This window comes from Simochromis diagramma, unplaced genomic scaffold, assembly GCF_900408965.1.
Source record: "Simochromis diagramma unplaced genomic scaffold, fSimDia1.1 OVJJ01000481.1, whole genome shotgun sequence".
In the NCBI taxonomy this organism is placed as follows: domain Eukaryota; kingdom Metazoa; phylum Chordata; class Actinopteri; order Cichliformes; family Cichlidae; genus Simochromis; species Simochromis diagramma.
In genome coordinates, this window is record NW_024386898.1 from 2635897 (window position 1) to 2652971 (window position 17075).

Below are 17075 nucleotides of genomic sequence, written 5' to 3' on the forward strand. Positions count from 1 at the left end.
ATGGAGGAATGGGCCAAAATACCAGCTACTGTGTGTGCAAACCTGGTAAAGACCTATAGTAAACGTTTGACCTCTGTTATTGCCAACAAAGGTTATGTTACAAAGTATTGAGTTGTATTTTTGTTATTGACCAAATACTTATTTTCCACCCTGATTTACGAATAAATTCTTTACAAATCCTACCATGTGGATTCATGGATTTTTTTTTTTTCACATTCTGTCTCTCACAGTTGAAGTGTACCTCTGGTGCAAATTACTGACCTCTGTCATCATTTTAGGTGGGGGAACTTGCACAATCGGTGGCTGACTAAATACTTTTTTGCCCCACTGTATTGTTGTTTATTTAAACTTTTTTCTGTCCGGAAATGCAGGTAAATAACCGTAATTTGTTGATTTAATCAACTACTAGTTTTTGTAAAACGGTAAATGTCAAAATGTATGCATACCAACAAAAATTATCATTTTGATTCAAGAGATTGCACACACAGGTGGATTAACCATTAAAAACATGACTGTATCATGAACCTTATATTGGGAAGTGGTCTAAAAAAAACTGATAAGCATTGCTTAATTTTTGAAACCCAAATAAAAATTATTAATGTTGAGTCTCAATATCTGATTAGGGACATATTCTGTCCTTATTGTCTTTATTTCAGTAAATTTAGAGTATTTTTTTTATATATTTTTATATATGGTGAATATAGAAATATTCCACATACATGTGAGGTATTCTGTGATTTCAGCTCACATACTGACACTTGCCAGAAATTCTTTGTTCACATCTCAGCACCAAAATGGATCTTCTATAAAACATAAAATATAAATGACCAGAGTATGCAGAAGTCAGATTTTGCATACCTGATTTCTTTAAAATCCAAACTCTTTTCATCTTGATTTTGTCTCTCACACTTACCTCTTCAGTATCATGTCCATGACAGACTGAGATTTTTCTAAAATTCAGCGTCACAGTAAAGTATTTACCTCAGCTAAGACAAAGTCAGTAATAGGTCAGATTAACAAGATTCACCATAGCACATATTCCATATACATGAACAGGGACTGGTGCATTGGGGTGTGCATGCTCTGTTACCACACTGTCAGATATACCACAAACAGAGACTGCTGATAGCTATTGCAGCCGAGTATATTCAGTAGAATTTCCTTCTGTGTGTGTGTAAGTTTATAGCACAGCTTTATGGAACAACATTATAGGCTATTACCCTGTTGCTTCATTCAGGTTACTCTATCGCTCTCGCTTTTTATGATATGAGTGTTTGCGTCCTTGCATTGTGCTGCAATGGCATATAATTTGCACATGCTCTTGTTTGCTTTTGTGCTTTAGCTCTGCGCTTGCTATCTGTGATGCTGAAAAGTGTACGGCACTGTAGCTTGGAGTCACACTCTCATAATCACAACTGTTCTGTTTGACAGATGTGAAATTTATTTTTGCTTCTCACCACAATCTGTTTTCAAATTTTCTTCACGTGGTAATCTATAAAGTGGCAAATGCTTCACTTTAAAGTAGAAGTGCGCTGTATGAAATTAGCTCATGCTGCCAGTTAACTTATGACAGTGTTTGCCTGTGTGAATTTTTGATGGCAGTGATTGATGTGAGGCAGCGCGGCTTCAGCTTGGCATTGCTGATGTGTTTGAAGGCTCTCTTTGTCAGCGGATAGACAGTGCAGTAACATGAGTGGCATCATACTGACTCATCAGCCAAGTGATTGCATGACTTCAGTCTTACTGGCCCTGCCTCAAGACAACCCATCAAGTATTTATACAGAGCAGGTAAAGATCAAGATTCTCTCCAGCACCATCCTGCACAGTCAGTCAATCTCATATAGTTCGAGGTGGCTTCATCCATTCTTTCTTTTTTTTCTTCTTTTTTTTTTTTTGTTTGCCCCTGCTGGTAGACAGCTGAACATTGCCCATATATCCATTAAGCCTCTGTGCTCCATAAAATTTAAAGCTATAATTCACTGCATGCCTGAAATTGCAGTGCTGACAGTGCCTGTCCCAGTGAATCAGAACTCAGATGAACGAGAGGTCTAGAGATGTCACCAACATAATAAACAGGGCTTTGGCCTACAGCCCCTTTTCTTTCCCAAGCCTGAGGCCCCAGGGCAGGGCCGAGGCTAGTCCCCGTCTAACGCGCACGACTCTTATTGATCCAGCAGGGATTGATGTCCTCCAGCGGCTGATTTAGCTCCCCCCACGGGCCCCCATGCCTTTTCTAAAAGGTTGGGCTCAGTAAAACATCCAGGTGTTGCTCTCTATAGGTTAGCAAGTCTTCCTTGCTTTTTTCCTCCTCCTCTTCTTCCTCAGTTTCAGGCTTATGCCTATAGTGGTAGTGTGAATTTCAGTCCTGACATAGTGAAGCAAAAATTGGTTTGTCTTTACGAACTCATGCTTTTGGAAAAGTGCTTGCAGTAATGGGGTGTATTTGTTACTCCCTTTAAGAAACATCATTGTTCTTCCTCCTCCCTTCCACTAACATCTACCCTCATTTTTCGCTGCTTCCTTATTGTGGCCATCTCACACTCCAGCCCAGACATTTAAACCTAAATGCTCTCATTGTTTTCTTTAAGCTTCTCAGTTAGGTATCCATCCTCTTTGATTCTGTAAGCAGGTGGAAAGTGTTTTTATTTAACATTCATTCAACATCTTTATGGAACCTTCACAGCTTGAATGAGTAATCTGAAATATGTGGGGTCTTAAGAAGAAAGTCTCAGATACTTGATCTGCAAATCTAACAAGATGTGGTAGCTGTTTCACTTCAGTCCCTAGATGTTTTTGTGGGCTTACCTTCCTTTGCTGTGTTTCTGACCCACTCATTCTCATTCCTATGCTGCCAGAAGCAGCGGATGTCACAGAGATATGCACAAGGTGTCCCTCAGGATCTGTGCTGTGATTCACTGGTTGCAGCAGTGTAGGATGCTGTATGAGAGGCTAGATTTAATTTTGGGTTTTTTTTAATGTTTTATGCTGTTTAATTTTTTTCTCTCTGATTGTTAGTTATATTTACACACAAAGCATCTTGATCAAGTTCATGATGGCAGTTCTTGCTGTCCTGGGAATGACGATGTCTCTGACTTTGTGACTTTAGTGTCACTTTACAAACGTGAATACAACCAAAAAGTGGAGAGAAAAGTGAGGAAGTAAGAGGTTCCGAGGACAATCGTAGAGAGAAAGGTGAAGTAGAGAGATGGTTCCTCTCGCCCATTGCTCTTGTCATGAATGCAGTGTTGCAGACTAGAAGGGATGGGGAGGGGGCAATATTAATGTGCACTGTATCATTCATAACAGTAATACTGGCATCACTTGCTGCTAAATAGCATCATTTGTCAGGCGAAAGGGCTTGGTGTCACAGTGTTACAGATAAGCATTAGAGGGATACCTACGCTACACACACACACACACACACACACACCCAAACACAGCTGTGTATATGTGACTTTAGAGGACATTGCACTGACTTACATTCATTTTCTTTACTCCAACCTAAACTATAACCATTAGTTGCCTTACGTTAACCAAAACATAACTTTCACCTTAAATTTTAATACTTCAACCTAAATCACGACCCAAAGTATTTTACACCTTTTTTCTTTACCCACAATCCTGAAAATGAATCCTAATGTTAAACTAACACAGCATAAATCTAACTTGAAATGAAAAAACACAGCGTTTCAAAAATCTGTAAGAAAAAAACCCAAAACAAAATGATACAATTAACCACTTTTCTACAATTTGTCGTTTATTGAAATGTCTAAATCTTTTTTCTACCTTAATTTATGCTAAGAATGTCTTTCACCAAAGTATAATATCCTAATACCTCAGAAATTTCCATATTTGAGGACAAAATAAATTATGTAGATCCTATTGTCTTTATCTAAGTACACCCATTTTGCTCTGTTAATGTCTATAACCTTAGGCAAGGTTAAAAAAAATCTGTTAATAAAACAAAACTGACCCACAGGAGCCAGAAAAGAAGTTCTCAGGCAGTGTTATTGGTCTCTGCACTAAATCTCTATGTAAAAAATTTATTTATTGCAATAATATATAACTGCACACATATTTGGTGATATAATATATTAGCATCTAGAGCAGCCCTTCGTTTGTCTAATTAGGGCAGAGAATCTAACTCATATTCTCAGTAAGTTGGTCTCGGTTCATCTTTCTTCTCAGCAGTAAGAGTTAATCTTCCACAAGACTGTCTCTCATACATAGTCTGAAATGAACATTTGTTATCCTTCACTCAAGTGTATGTCTACCCACGTGCAGCAGACAATTCGTTCACAGTCGAGAGGGCCAAAAGCAGGAGGAAAAAAAACAGTTATTATTGATGACTATGGGGTAAAATGCTTAATTTGCACCGTCTTCAACCAAATTATAACTCATATTGAAAGCAGCTGAATTTGCATAAATCTCATTAGACTGCAATGAGAGGGGTTCATAAATCGTTATATTAATTAGTCATTTTTGCCACCCTTTCATAAGAAAATGGGGTGTATTAATAAAACGAGAGGGGTGTGTGATTGTGAAGCCTAATTGGTCACTGTATTAAGCAGTGTGGTGCGCAAGTGACAGATTTGATTTAGTTTGGCTTCACTTCTGTTGTCTGGCCAGGGAGGGGGGACAAGTGTTTGTGTCTGTGCAATTATTGAATGATCTGTTTATTTTCTCTTCTGCCCATGCACTCATTTAAAAAAAACAAACCTGTTCCTAATTAACAGTCAAATGCTTACCTCAGCATACATCACCCTGAGGTCAAGAGGCAGTCAAAGAAAATTACACCCCAGATTAAGTTTCTGTGTTTCCGTGAGGTTATCCTGTCTTGACATTTAGGATAAATTCTCACATTTTTGAATTTACAAACAGCATTTTTTGCATTAACAGTGTGAGCACAAATAGCAGTTACAAGGCAAAGATAAGCCCACAGTGTTTTGGTATAGTCTTCTTCTTCTTCTTCTTCTTCTTTCGGCCGATCCCTTAATCTCCCTCCATGTCATCCAACCCGTGACAACAATCCTCCGCCTTTGTCTTTGGCCAACACAAGCACAGTTTCCACCGGCACCCTGTTGGCCAACAACACTGAGGACGGTCATTCTTAACCTGGACCCGGACCGATCATTGATGAGCCGTGTGTTTGATTTGGCAAAGATTTTTGCCGGATGCCCCTCCTGACATAACTCACATTTATCTGGGCTTGGGACCAGGGAAATACACTGGCTTGGCTGGGTTCTTGCTCTAGTCCATCCATTCATTTTCCCAAGCACTTATGCAGCTAGTGAGGAGGGTGCTGGAGCCCATCCCAGCTATGATAGGTTGAGAGGCAGGAAACAAACACGGGCAAAGTCTGTCACCGGACAGATCAGAGGCACAGGGCAGAAATGAATAGGAATTTCAAAGTAGGTATCTGTGAAGTGACAGTGACTGGTATCTTAAAGTATTTTATGCACTGTATGTTTTGGACTTTAGTGAGGAAAACCTTGCCTCTGATATTTGTGAAAAAGCTTCTAATCCTTCCCGGATTCATATATTTCTTAATTTTTTTAATATATATAATATTATTTACAATGCTGTGCTCAGGCAGTTTGACCCTGGAGGGTAATGAGCCTTGCCAACCAGCTCGGAGGTCTTGATACCGTCTTCTGTGCCGCTCTTAAACACAGCCTCATGATACATCTGTCCAGCGTGGCGGATTAACCTGCATGATAGCACGCCACCTCTGGTTTTGATTAGCCAGCTTCTGCTGTTTATGATGAATGAAGCCCGTGAGCTGCTGCAGTTCCAATTAAAAATCCTTTGCTCCTGCACGCTACTGCATTTCTTTGTGCTGAGCCTTTGTGCGTTTTCAAGTCGTCTTCAACCGTTACACTACCAGGACATCTGGAGTTTTACAACATATAGTTGTTGTGGTTCTCTCTTTTTTAGTAGGTTTCCTTGAATATAATGTTGAGAAGTCAGAGTTTCTGTCACAATCATGGTACCTTGTTAACTCTTTTGCATTTTATTTTGATGTATTTATTTTTTTATGTTTTTTTAAAAATCAATTTTTAATGCAAGGCTAACTTTTACATGTAGCATGCAAATTGGAAATTCTGACAGGACAACTGCATTTGTGTGAATATTCAGGAATTGCGTGCTCTCACAAATCAGCCCTTTCTAAATTGGCTCAGTCATTAAAAATTTGTTGATGCCTACTTTGACTTTGCAGGACTTCTGACCTTTGACTCTCTCGCTGACAGGTTCATCGGTGGCCCAGCTGAAGGCAGATGATCCTGAAGGGGAACCCCTCATCTATGGGGTTTCAGGAGAAGAGGCCATGAAGTATTTCGCTGTGACCAAAGAAACCGGTGTGGTCTGGCTTCGACAGCAACTCGACCGTGAGGTACAAACAAACAAACTCGTGCACGCACATACTAAATGCTACACACACGCTCATACATTACCAAAGCAAATGCACCGGGTACAAGAAAAGACACACAGAACAATTTTGAAAATAGGATACGCGGCGTAAATTATCAAATGATGAAAGAGTCCCGAAAAGTGCAAAACAATGTGAGGGAAAGCACAAAGGACGTCGAGCTCAGACTGGCTTCTGTAGCTCCTTTTTGTTTTCTGTCTCTGATTTTCTGCTCTGCTCCTTTGCATTACATGTCTATGCAAATTTTGTACTGATATAGATCTCTGTCTCCACCAGACCAAGTCAGAGATGCAGGTCGAATTCTACGTGAGTGACAATCAAGAGGTAAGAGACCGATTTGCACTGCGTTCATAGTTGTGACACATTTCTTCACACGCTGACATCCTGCATATAGCCTGACCTCATATCACACAGAGGCCTTGCAATCTGTCTCTTTTTCAGTCTCTCACTTTTACACTTACCCTTATTTTTCTTCCTCACATGACACCTGTCCGACTCAACACAGTATAGTTGCTGAAACAAGTGACATTCCACCTACTCTCCCCAGCGAGAAATCTGTCACACACCTGTCCTGTTTTCTTTGACTCTGAATCGTGGCTTTGTGTCACATTTACATTGACTCTTTGTCAGGAAACGTGTGGCAGTGGCTTTGGAACTATTTAACCAAGGTGTTTCTTTCCCCAGGTGGTCAAAGACACAGTTAACATCCAGATCGGAGATGTGAACGATAACGCCCCAAACTTCCACGGGCAGCCATACACTGTCAATATTCCAGAGGTGAGGATGCCCGGACGTTATTTACCGATTGTACTCGATTTGAAATGAGACTGTGATTTTATTCATTACTCTGGTATACATGAAAAAGAAAAGTCATCATATGCAAGACAATTTCTATATAATTTGCTGGTTTTTTGAACATCAAAACAATGTCAAAGTAAACAAAAAACTTTTATTTCCAGTAGAAGAACATTTTCCTCTGGAATCTGTACTTCAAACTGATGAAAACTTTGGAAAACAAAGAGCTGCAATGAATTTTCAGAAACACTACGAAAACATAAATAAAATTCACCTCACCGTCATGCCTATTGCAACAGCTGTATCTGCACGGTGGCTACGTCTGATTTATGGTGATCATCTCCTATTCATAGTGCATTTTGGTCTTTGCCATGCTGGAAATAGCAGTGTTTTGCTGCACCTGTGATCTTCCCACGATTTCAGGAGTTGTCTTCCAGCTAATGTTTAGAGAATGTGTACAGCCTCCTTTGCAGGGAAGAGAAAACTCCAGTGCAAACCTCAATCTCTATTCTCTCCTTTCTCTGTCCTCCCACTGAATCGGCTACCTTCCTTCTCAGCTCTCACTTCTTTCCATCTTTGTGTCTCGTCTATGCCCTCTCCCTCATCTAATCCTTGATATGAAGTAATTGCCAGAGTGGAGGACTTCAAACAGGGACTGAAATCCACACACACACACACACAAACACATACACATCCACAAGTCTTGTTGTGTTTATATTGAGCACATACCCCTTTGTGAGTCTTCACCAAATCTTCAAAGCCACTGGCTTTTTCTCTCCCAATCCATAAAGTCAGGCAAATAAATGGGAGAAATAAGGACTGTTTAGACGAGGCTGTTTAGATCACCCACCAGGGAAGATTCTCTCAGGCCATTGCATTGAACCGCCGCTAAGTTGTGTGGGACTCACTTATAGTCCACATGCAGACGTTTCAAGCTCTGCAAACAACAGGATTCAGTTTAGCCTTGAGAAAGCCATTAAACAGGGCTGCGTTTGACCCTCAGTCACTCACATACTGTTAGTTCCCTTGCATCACTTACTGAATTACTACTGCTGTCAATCCTGGCATCCTATTGATTAAAAAATTTAAGCTTATTTGTTTGAGGCTATAGAGAGTGGAAATAAATCAGACTCCAGTGTAGTCCCAGGCAGTACATACAGCCGAGTTTTCCCCAGCATTTCTTTACATTGGAAATAGTGTAAGCCTGGAAAGTGAGCCATCGCTGAAAAGAAAACATGCAAACCATGTGTGTGTGTGCAAACACAATGTTAGACTAATGCAAGTGAAATATGTTTTATCACACATCTCAGTGAACTAAACTGCGTACTTTGCTCGACAAAATGAGACACTGCAATTTCATTCATATTTTCACGACTGCGTTGCAATCACAATGCAGCACACAGTCCAATCTGTACGCACAGAGCTCTTTATTAAGCCGCTCTCTTTTCCACTTAAATCCTTTGCCAGTTTTGGCAACTGTTTTCCTTCATTTCAAGTCAGCCTCTTCCTCATTTTGCCCTGTTTCTCCTTCCTCTACCCTTTTCGCCACCTTATATTATTTCTCAGCAACTTTAGTTACCTGCATTTTTATGGCCTCATTACTTCCGTGACCCTAAGCGACCTTTAGCGGGCAAAGCAAACATGCTGCAACATCACTTCATCATGCTGTCACTCACTGGACATGCCACAATGACTGCGGGTTAAAGTGCCATCAGCGCATCAAAGGAGAAGATGGGAAACGGCGATGAGTGTGGAGGATGAAAGAGTGGCAGAAGTAACAAAGCAGAGGCGACAAACAAAGGATTCAAACAATGAGATTTACCGCAAGTGACAGAAAACGCAGGACGGAAAGAAAAGACCAGAAACAACACAAAGATTCTCGTGGGTTTTTCGAAGAACTAGGACAGGAGGTGTTATGAAGTGAGGCTCGACGGCACTGTCCAGATGAAGCAATGTGAGTGGCAAGGTGAGCAGTGCAGGAGGCAGAATAGCAGAGAGTGTGTGTAAATGTCATTTTAATTTGTAGAGCCATAAAGAGGGTGAAGGGGAGCAGGTGGGCTGCTAGCATTCCCTCTGTCAGTGCTAATGAGCTCGCCAGATTTACAGCATCCACACAGTTAGGCAGCCAGCAGCAGAGACCGGATACAAAGAGCGACAACTATTACCTAAAATAATGTTTTGATGGAACAGCAGATGGGCTACAACACAAATCCATTACTGGATGAGAAGGCAGAGTGAACGTACAACACACTGAGAAGCATTTTTTCACATTCCCTAAACTCAACAAATAGTCCTCTATAAAGGGAGCCCTCTGTTGACAAGCTCAAAAGCTTTTGCTGAGTGTGCGTCTGTGCAGCACCGAGATCTGAGCAATTTGGAGCCCATCCGTTATTTAAAGACCAACCTTCCCAATACCTCACACACTCCTCAGCTCAGCTGCCTGACCCTTACACTCACCCACCGGGAGCCGGTCAGTGCCACTGAAATAATATCAAACGCCACCAGAAACAGCTTCTGTTAAGTGCGCCCAGTGTGTGCCACCTCCTGCTGTTCAGACAATCCTTGTTCTTGAACACAGTTTCCTTCTTTTTTATTTTTTTAGTCATTTATTCTCATCTAATCCTCGTTCTCTCCAGCATCTTTTTGTCATTCTCGCTTACACACACACACACACACACACACACACATATATATATATATATATATATATATATATATATATATATATATACTTCACACAGATACATTTATTCAGAGTTTATAGCCATTATCTCTACTCAGTTTCCAATGACCCCTGCAAAGCATCACTATAGTAAAATGTGCTTTTTTTTTTTTTTGGTTGAGCCCTCCACTCACAATATTGCAGAATTCAGATAGCATATCTTTTTCGTCCTCTAGTCAATACTCTCATTCACCCCTCCCTACAGTAGATATGCAATGCAGTGGAATCCTGTCTTGGATAACGCAGTAATGATGCACACGAGATTGTATAGCCGACTTCTGACCAGCGCTGTAATGCGGTGCATAGATGGATTAAACGTATTGGCAAACAAGCAGACAGGCAAGAGGCTCCTAGTGATATATACCCAAACTTTATCTGTTTACTGTCTCTCAGGTATGTCAGGCAGGTGAGCAAATCCCTCCTCAGCCTCTATTTTCTATCAGCCATATCTCAGTGTCCCTCTCTAACCTACGGTAATCTCTGATGAACTATGGCTGATGATATAAAGCAGAACAACCCAAGGTGGAAACCCTTCAGGTGAAAGTCAGACATCTAAAGAAAGAAAAGCCCTCCATTCTGCCGTGGAGTTGCTGTGCCTGTTTTTGTTTCTTTTCTTTTTTATAGAAATATACTATTAGGACTCATTCTTAGAAACTCTAGCTAGACAAATATCTATCTGCTTTCTCATATTTTGGATTAATTAGAGGGTTTTACCTGTTTATGCGTTTGTTTTATAAACGTGTGGAATTCAAATCTTCATTGTTTTAGCTTTCCGTTGTTGGCTACTACTTTCTCCCACAGGTTTGAGATGGATAGCATGAAGACATTTCACATGCTGAACACACAAACACAGAGGCAAATGCACTCATATTTTAGATAATATTGGCAGAGGGTGTTTGAGAGCTCCTATTATGCCTGCGAATGAGCTGTTTAGTGCTTGATGTAGGCTTTGGCAGCAAAGCAGAGGCACCTGCTATTTGATGTGCCCTCTGTCGCTGTCAGGTAGAACATAGACAAATCTGTTATATTCCTTTCTTCTTTGCCTTTGTTCACTTCTGAAAGCTGAAATTCAATCTCTACTATTTTATCACCTTCTGCCCTGTATCTTAGCGGGTTGCAGCATCTGAAGGTAATTTGTTTACCAGGTAAGAAAAAAATATCTTAGCCTAAAAAGCAAATACAGTATATGGATGCCTTATATCTTTACATTTGCAAGGTTGTCTGAGAACTTGAAAACAAAAGTCTTGCTTGTTGTGAAATACATTTCTTTTGAAATTGTCCTCATGAAATATGTGTTACTGAGTGTTTACATATCCCACATATGCACTGCACGTAAACACAAACACACTGCACAGAAACACACGCCTGCTTTCGATATGAAACTCGCAAACTCACTCCCTTTCTCTTTCATTTTCTCCCCCTCTCTCTCTTTTTACCTCCTAAAAGTCGGATTTGGCCCATAATTATATTAGTATCATCTCTCCTGGTCTCTCCTATGGTGAAATTGAATCTAGTGGTTACAGAGCTGAGTGGTGGCTGGTTGACAGGCGCAGGCCTCGAAGAGAATTCTGCTTGACACTAAGACCCTGAGCCCCATAGGGAGGGATGGAGGGATTTATGAAGAAAGAAGAAAAAAATGGATAAAGTGAGAAGGTTAAATGGGAAGCAGTCAATATTTTACTCACCTAAGGCACCATTTATAACTTTCCACTTTCTACAGTTTTGGTGCACAGAATCTAATCCTAGGGAAAAGTTGTACGTCCCCATTTTTGGAGAAGAAATGGGATGCTGTTCGAAATGTAGAGAAAAACCAAAAATGATTTCTAACCACGTAAAGCCTTTGGCGCAAATAGTATAAAGTCCGCTTGAAAATCTCGTAACTAATTAAGCAGAAAGGCAATGAATAATATGACTGGCAGTGTTGGGGTAATTGTTACTTTTCTTAAAAGTAGTGCAGTACATTACCTAATTACTCACCAGAGAAAGTCATTCATTACCCTGCTCATTACGTTACTCTCTTGTTAATCTATAAAATGACCTGAAACACATTGGCTCATAATGATGTTATACAAACAGACTGTCTCAGACCCTATCGTAATGAGGACACACATAGGACCTATGAACACAAAACCGACAACGCAACGATCAAAACGAGCCTAAAGACACTTCAGTTGACACAGTGGTTCTATTTCAGAAACATAAACAGGACTGCTCGTCACTGCTGTTTTTTACCTGTTGAAGTTCAGGCTCTGGCTGCTGGGCCGGGGCGGGAATGCACTCATCTTTATCACTCTGGGTTCTTGGCTAGCTTTGCGTTAGCTCGCTGTCTGTGCAAATGCTTTCAGCGGACTTGAGTTCTGTCAGCAGTATAATGCAGTCGTTTCCATCTTGAACACAGTTTGCACTTTACCATCACTCTCTTGTCCTTAAAAGTAAGTCCATATCTCTGCAGTAGACTGCTCCACCATTTATTTTCCTGCCCTCACACACATCTGACATCAGTTGACTGTAGCACAAGCGCGCAGAAGAAAAAAAACGTGTTTTTTAATTTGCCCAATGTGCAGATAGGGGCAGAATCTTTGTTACTTTGTTACTTTGCAAGTAACAACATAATTGTATCTGTAATGTAATGACAAAAATTAGCACGTGGCACATTAATACGCCTTACACCCAACACTGAGGACTGGGTGTGGGGAGTGGAAAATTGAGATCTATGTTTTGTCCTCTGTTGTCAGCTAACAGTTTACATCATGCCTACTTTTCTGAAGTGTTGCTATAGGTAAGCTGAACTTCATGTCTGCATTGCTCATTCTGAATGGAATAGGTTCTTTTCTTTTTTGACTGATTAAATTTTTAGACTTCAATGAGCCTTTCTGGACAAATAGCTACTTAAGGGAGTTGTCAGAGAGATTGTCGAGCCTGTACACCAATTTTTTCCCGCATCCTTTCCAGTCCAAGGGTTAACACAACACATACTGCCGGGGCATCACATACTCTGCCATTCGTGAAGGTAAATCACCTTCTCTTCCTCTCTTTATCTTTCTGTCATTTACTTTATCCCGCTGAGCATGAAGAGCACCTTGATTTGTGTGCTACGCAGAGATGGGTGGAGAATTTGTCTGTCAAAAAAAGGGAGGGCTCATGTTTGCGAGTGACCATCGGAAAGTGTATTTCGGGGAGAGGGAGACAAGGGGAGAGAAAAAGCGAGGAGTAAAGGAAGTAAGGTGAGAGCGCACAAGGAAAGCCTGGAAAGGGGCAAGATTGAAGGGAGAGGGAGAACGGTGTGCACTCCCAAAAGCCATTAAAGTTTGATTCACCCACTCCTCACTCTTTGAATAAATCAACCTGTCGTTCCCTCTTTCCCTTTCTTTCAAGTCTGTGGTTCCCACCTCTCTGTGCCCACCCCCACCCTGCCTTTGGCACTCTCCTTCTCTCTAACACTCCGTTGGCAGAATTGTGAATTCTGACGAGTTTTGCCAACATAAAAGACAGCTACGCATGTTGTCAGTCCCTCCATATTTTGTAGCTGCTTGTGTTAATGTTTATGTGTGTATAGGAGACAGAGGAAGATAGAGTGCTAGCTCTCATGGCACTTTTGTGTTTTTTAGACCTTTCAAATACACGATTTAATCTGACAGCATCTGTACGTGTTGGCTACATGTATGAATGAGCACCCCGGTGTCTTTTCCATAAGTACTTATCTCTTTCAACACAGCACATTTAACGGATCGGCACAAAAGATTAGACCAGTTTGATCTATAATGGGACGTGTTTGTGTGTAGTGAGCGCTGATGTTTGTTGTCACTTTTGAGTTGTTCAGCTCACTTAAAAGTTTGGTGAATAGGATATGCCGCAGAAATATGGGAAAATATAGATTTTTGTCCATCATGTAGTAAGAAAATTTTACTTAATTCAACCACATCATTTGTTGTACCATCCAATCTACGGTGTATGACAAACGTTCTCCATCACCGGCTGAATGAAACTGTGAGACACATTGCCGTGAAAGTCACCTACAGAGTTTGGCCACCATGTGCCACGACGACAGCGTCATTACACCTCTCTGAAACTCTGTGTGTGTATATATATATATATATCTACATATATAAATGGGTCTTTATATATGTAGAAAATCTTTCACAAGTGTTAGTTAGCTTGGGTTCTGGGGTCTGCAGTGTGCCACAGTATATGATTTACATCATTTTCTTTGAAAAGACTGTCACCCTAGAAGAACCTTCACTGTAAGGGGCCAAAACATTGACAGCAAAATTTCCCCCAAAGCGTATGACAGCCACAGTAGTTTCTATTTTTTTGTCTTTTGCCACTCATCTGTATGCCTGAATGACAAAAAACTGTCACAACTGTCATAACCTGATGTTATGCATCCTATATCTGAATGGGGCTTATCATAGAATAGTTATTAAAAAAAGAGTTTTACTAAAAAAGGGAAGAAATTAATGTCTGAAAAATATTTGTTTAGCTCCAATTAGTGCCTTTATCCTCACCATGGCTCCATTCAGCATTATGCAAAATCCTCAGTGACTCTTTCTCTCTGTCTTCTTTTGTGTTTCAGAATCCCCCTCCCTGCCTACACATTTGTTTCCCCCCCTCCCTTTTATAACCTTTCCAATTTTTGCAAATCTGTTTTGGTTGTCACTTTCACTGTTGAAATGGTAAGGATAGAGGGTCTAAAGAAAAATTATGCATATAGTGGAACTATAGAGGAAAGGAGAAAGAAGAAGAAGTTGATCGATAACAATAATGTGAGAGTATTAACAGACTAGACTAGAAAGGGATCAAAGACCTAACGGTACCATCATTTCTCAGTAGAGCAGTTCACTCACAGACCACAGGTTTACTTGAGGTTTCTAGAGTTTCTAAAAGTAGAATGTGAGGCTTCAGCTATCGAGGCCCTCTCCTGTGGAACCAGCTCCCAGTTGGGGTTCAGGAGACAGAAACTCTTTCTACCTTTAAGATTAGGATTAAAACTTGCTTCAGGATCAGGTAACCCCGAATCCTCCATCAGTTATGCTGTAATTGGCTATGGCTGCTGGGGGAACTCCCCAATGATGCACTCAACCCTTCCCCTTCAGTCACTTTCAGTCCCTGTTTATCTGTATCGCTGCATGTCGGTAAAACTATTGACTACGCTCTCCCATAGTTTGTGTTTTGTCCTGTTTGTTGTTTATAGTCTCTTTATGCTGCTTTTATCTCTTCTCTCTCACCCTCATACACAAATAGCTGCCCCTCCACGAATCTAGCTGTGCAAGGGGTCCCATCCTGTTCTTTCTCCCCACTGACGCCAGTTGCTTGCTCATAGGATATCATCTGCTTTTTAGGGTTCTTTCTCTAATATTGTAGACTTTCTACCTTACAAAAAACAACAACAAATTTTTTTTTGGCCTGTATTTATATAGCGCTTTACTAGTCCCTAAGGACCCCAAAGCGCTTTACACATCCAGTCATCTACACACACATTCACACACTGGTGATGGCAAGCTACATTGTAGCCACAGCCACCCTGGGGCGCACTGACAGAGGTGAACAACAACAAATGAATAAAATTTACCTAGAGACAGGCGTTATTCTAACAGTTGTGTGAGTCACCACATACAAGAACAATGTCTGAACCAGCTGGTAGGTGGGGACTTTTGTGTGTGACGTGCACTCCTCATAGGTCTTGTCCAGGTTCCTCCCACAGTCCAAATATGTGCATATTAGGTTTGTTGGTGATTATAAATTAGCTGTAGGTGTGACTTTCTGTGTTACCCCTGTGATAGTCTGGTGGTCTGCCAGTGGTCCACCCAACCCATCCCTGCCTCTCACCCAGTGCAAATCGAATAACAGGTTTAGAAATACTGTACTTACATATGGTACCTACAGTCTCCTCCTCCTTCATAGTCCTTCATGTCCTCCACTATAAATGTAGCATTATGACAGGGTTAAGTGTTTATAATCATGCACATTGCGTTAACCACATGCAAGATTGCCATTTTTTATTTTTGGTGCCATTTCTTCTGTTTATTTAAAGTTTTGATTCCAGGTTTAAGCGAGCTGTGTTGCAGCGGACATGCACTGCAGTAACAAAAACAATTCTTTAACTAATTAAAGTGACAAACAGATGTTTAAGCTCCAGCTTACAGCCCATGATTGTCAGATATCTGCTTCATTTTCAGGTTGTCATACTAGTCACTCAGATATGTCTAGTATCATCTTGTCTGGCACGTCCTCTTATTGAGCAACCCGCCACCAGCAGCTGAAAGGATTAAGTGATAGTATTTTTCTAATGTAACTAAATGTTACTTGTTTTGTTCATTCTTTTGAATCACCAATCATAGCATTGCTTGATCATATGCCCCAGAGGTTTTAGATTGTATATCGTTGCAAGAGATTTGTCCTGCGTGTCTTTGTTCCTGGAGGGCATAAACTGGTTTTATTTTAATTTTACCACTAGCAAATGTTATATTTCATTTACGCTCCTAGTAGAGCTGTGAAAAGGGATATTAATTATATATTGTAAATAAACACGTGCTTAGTGGTTTCTAGCAGGTTACTTTTCCTTTTTGGGGATTTTTTGATTTAATCTTTAAACACACCATTCACACACCATTCGTTTTCTTATTTTCTGTCAGACTTCACTGTCTCAGTATGGCACTGTGTTGTTTCTGTGATCATTTAGTGTTTGCACATTTCAAAATTATATTCCTTCCAGTGATTACAGTTAAAAGCTCAGCAAAAAAACCCTTTGTGTCAAACTAAACGAGCAAGAAAGGACAACGGGATGTAGGATTGCACATTACTGAGGTCTGGAAGTTGGAAAGGAATGCTGCACACTGACATTGTATAATTAGGTACCCAAAGAACAGACCACTCCTCACTTTTAATGAACAAAAGATAATGTAAAAATGTACTATACAGTCATGAGGAGTTTGTTATTCTGTAACAGTTTGCTTTTGTTTGCTTTGTTTAAAGTCAATGAGCTGAATGACAGCTCAGACAGTCTTTCAGATACAAATCTTTGGCTTATTGCATTTAGATATTTTGTGTTATAAGCAAGTTTTGCCCGTCCCCAGTGAACACTGATAATAGCAACAGTCACCAAGATTCCACTTCATTTTTGTGAAACCC

The 17075-nt window shown here is 40.5% G+C and overlaps 1 protein-coding gene across 1 annotated transcript in view; it reads left to right on the top strand.

The window, feature by feature from the left end:
• cdh23 (cadherin-related 23) overlaps positions 1 to 17075 on the top strand; it is a 187079-nt gene that overhangs the window by 39981 nt on the left and 130023 nt on the right. The window contains exons 4-6 of the mRNA XM_040034470.1: positions 6252 to 6394; positions 6707 to 6754; positions 7115 to 7207. Coding sequence (XP_039890404.1) covers positions 6252 to 6394; positions 6707 to 6754; positions 7115 to 7207 — 284 coding nt within the window. The remainder of the gene's footprint in view (positions 1 to 6251; positions 6395 to 6706; positions 6755 to 7114; positions 7208 to 17075) is intronic.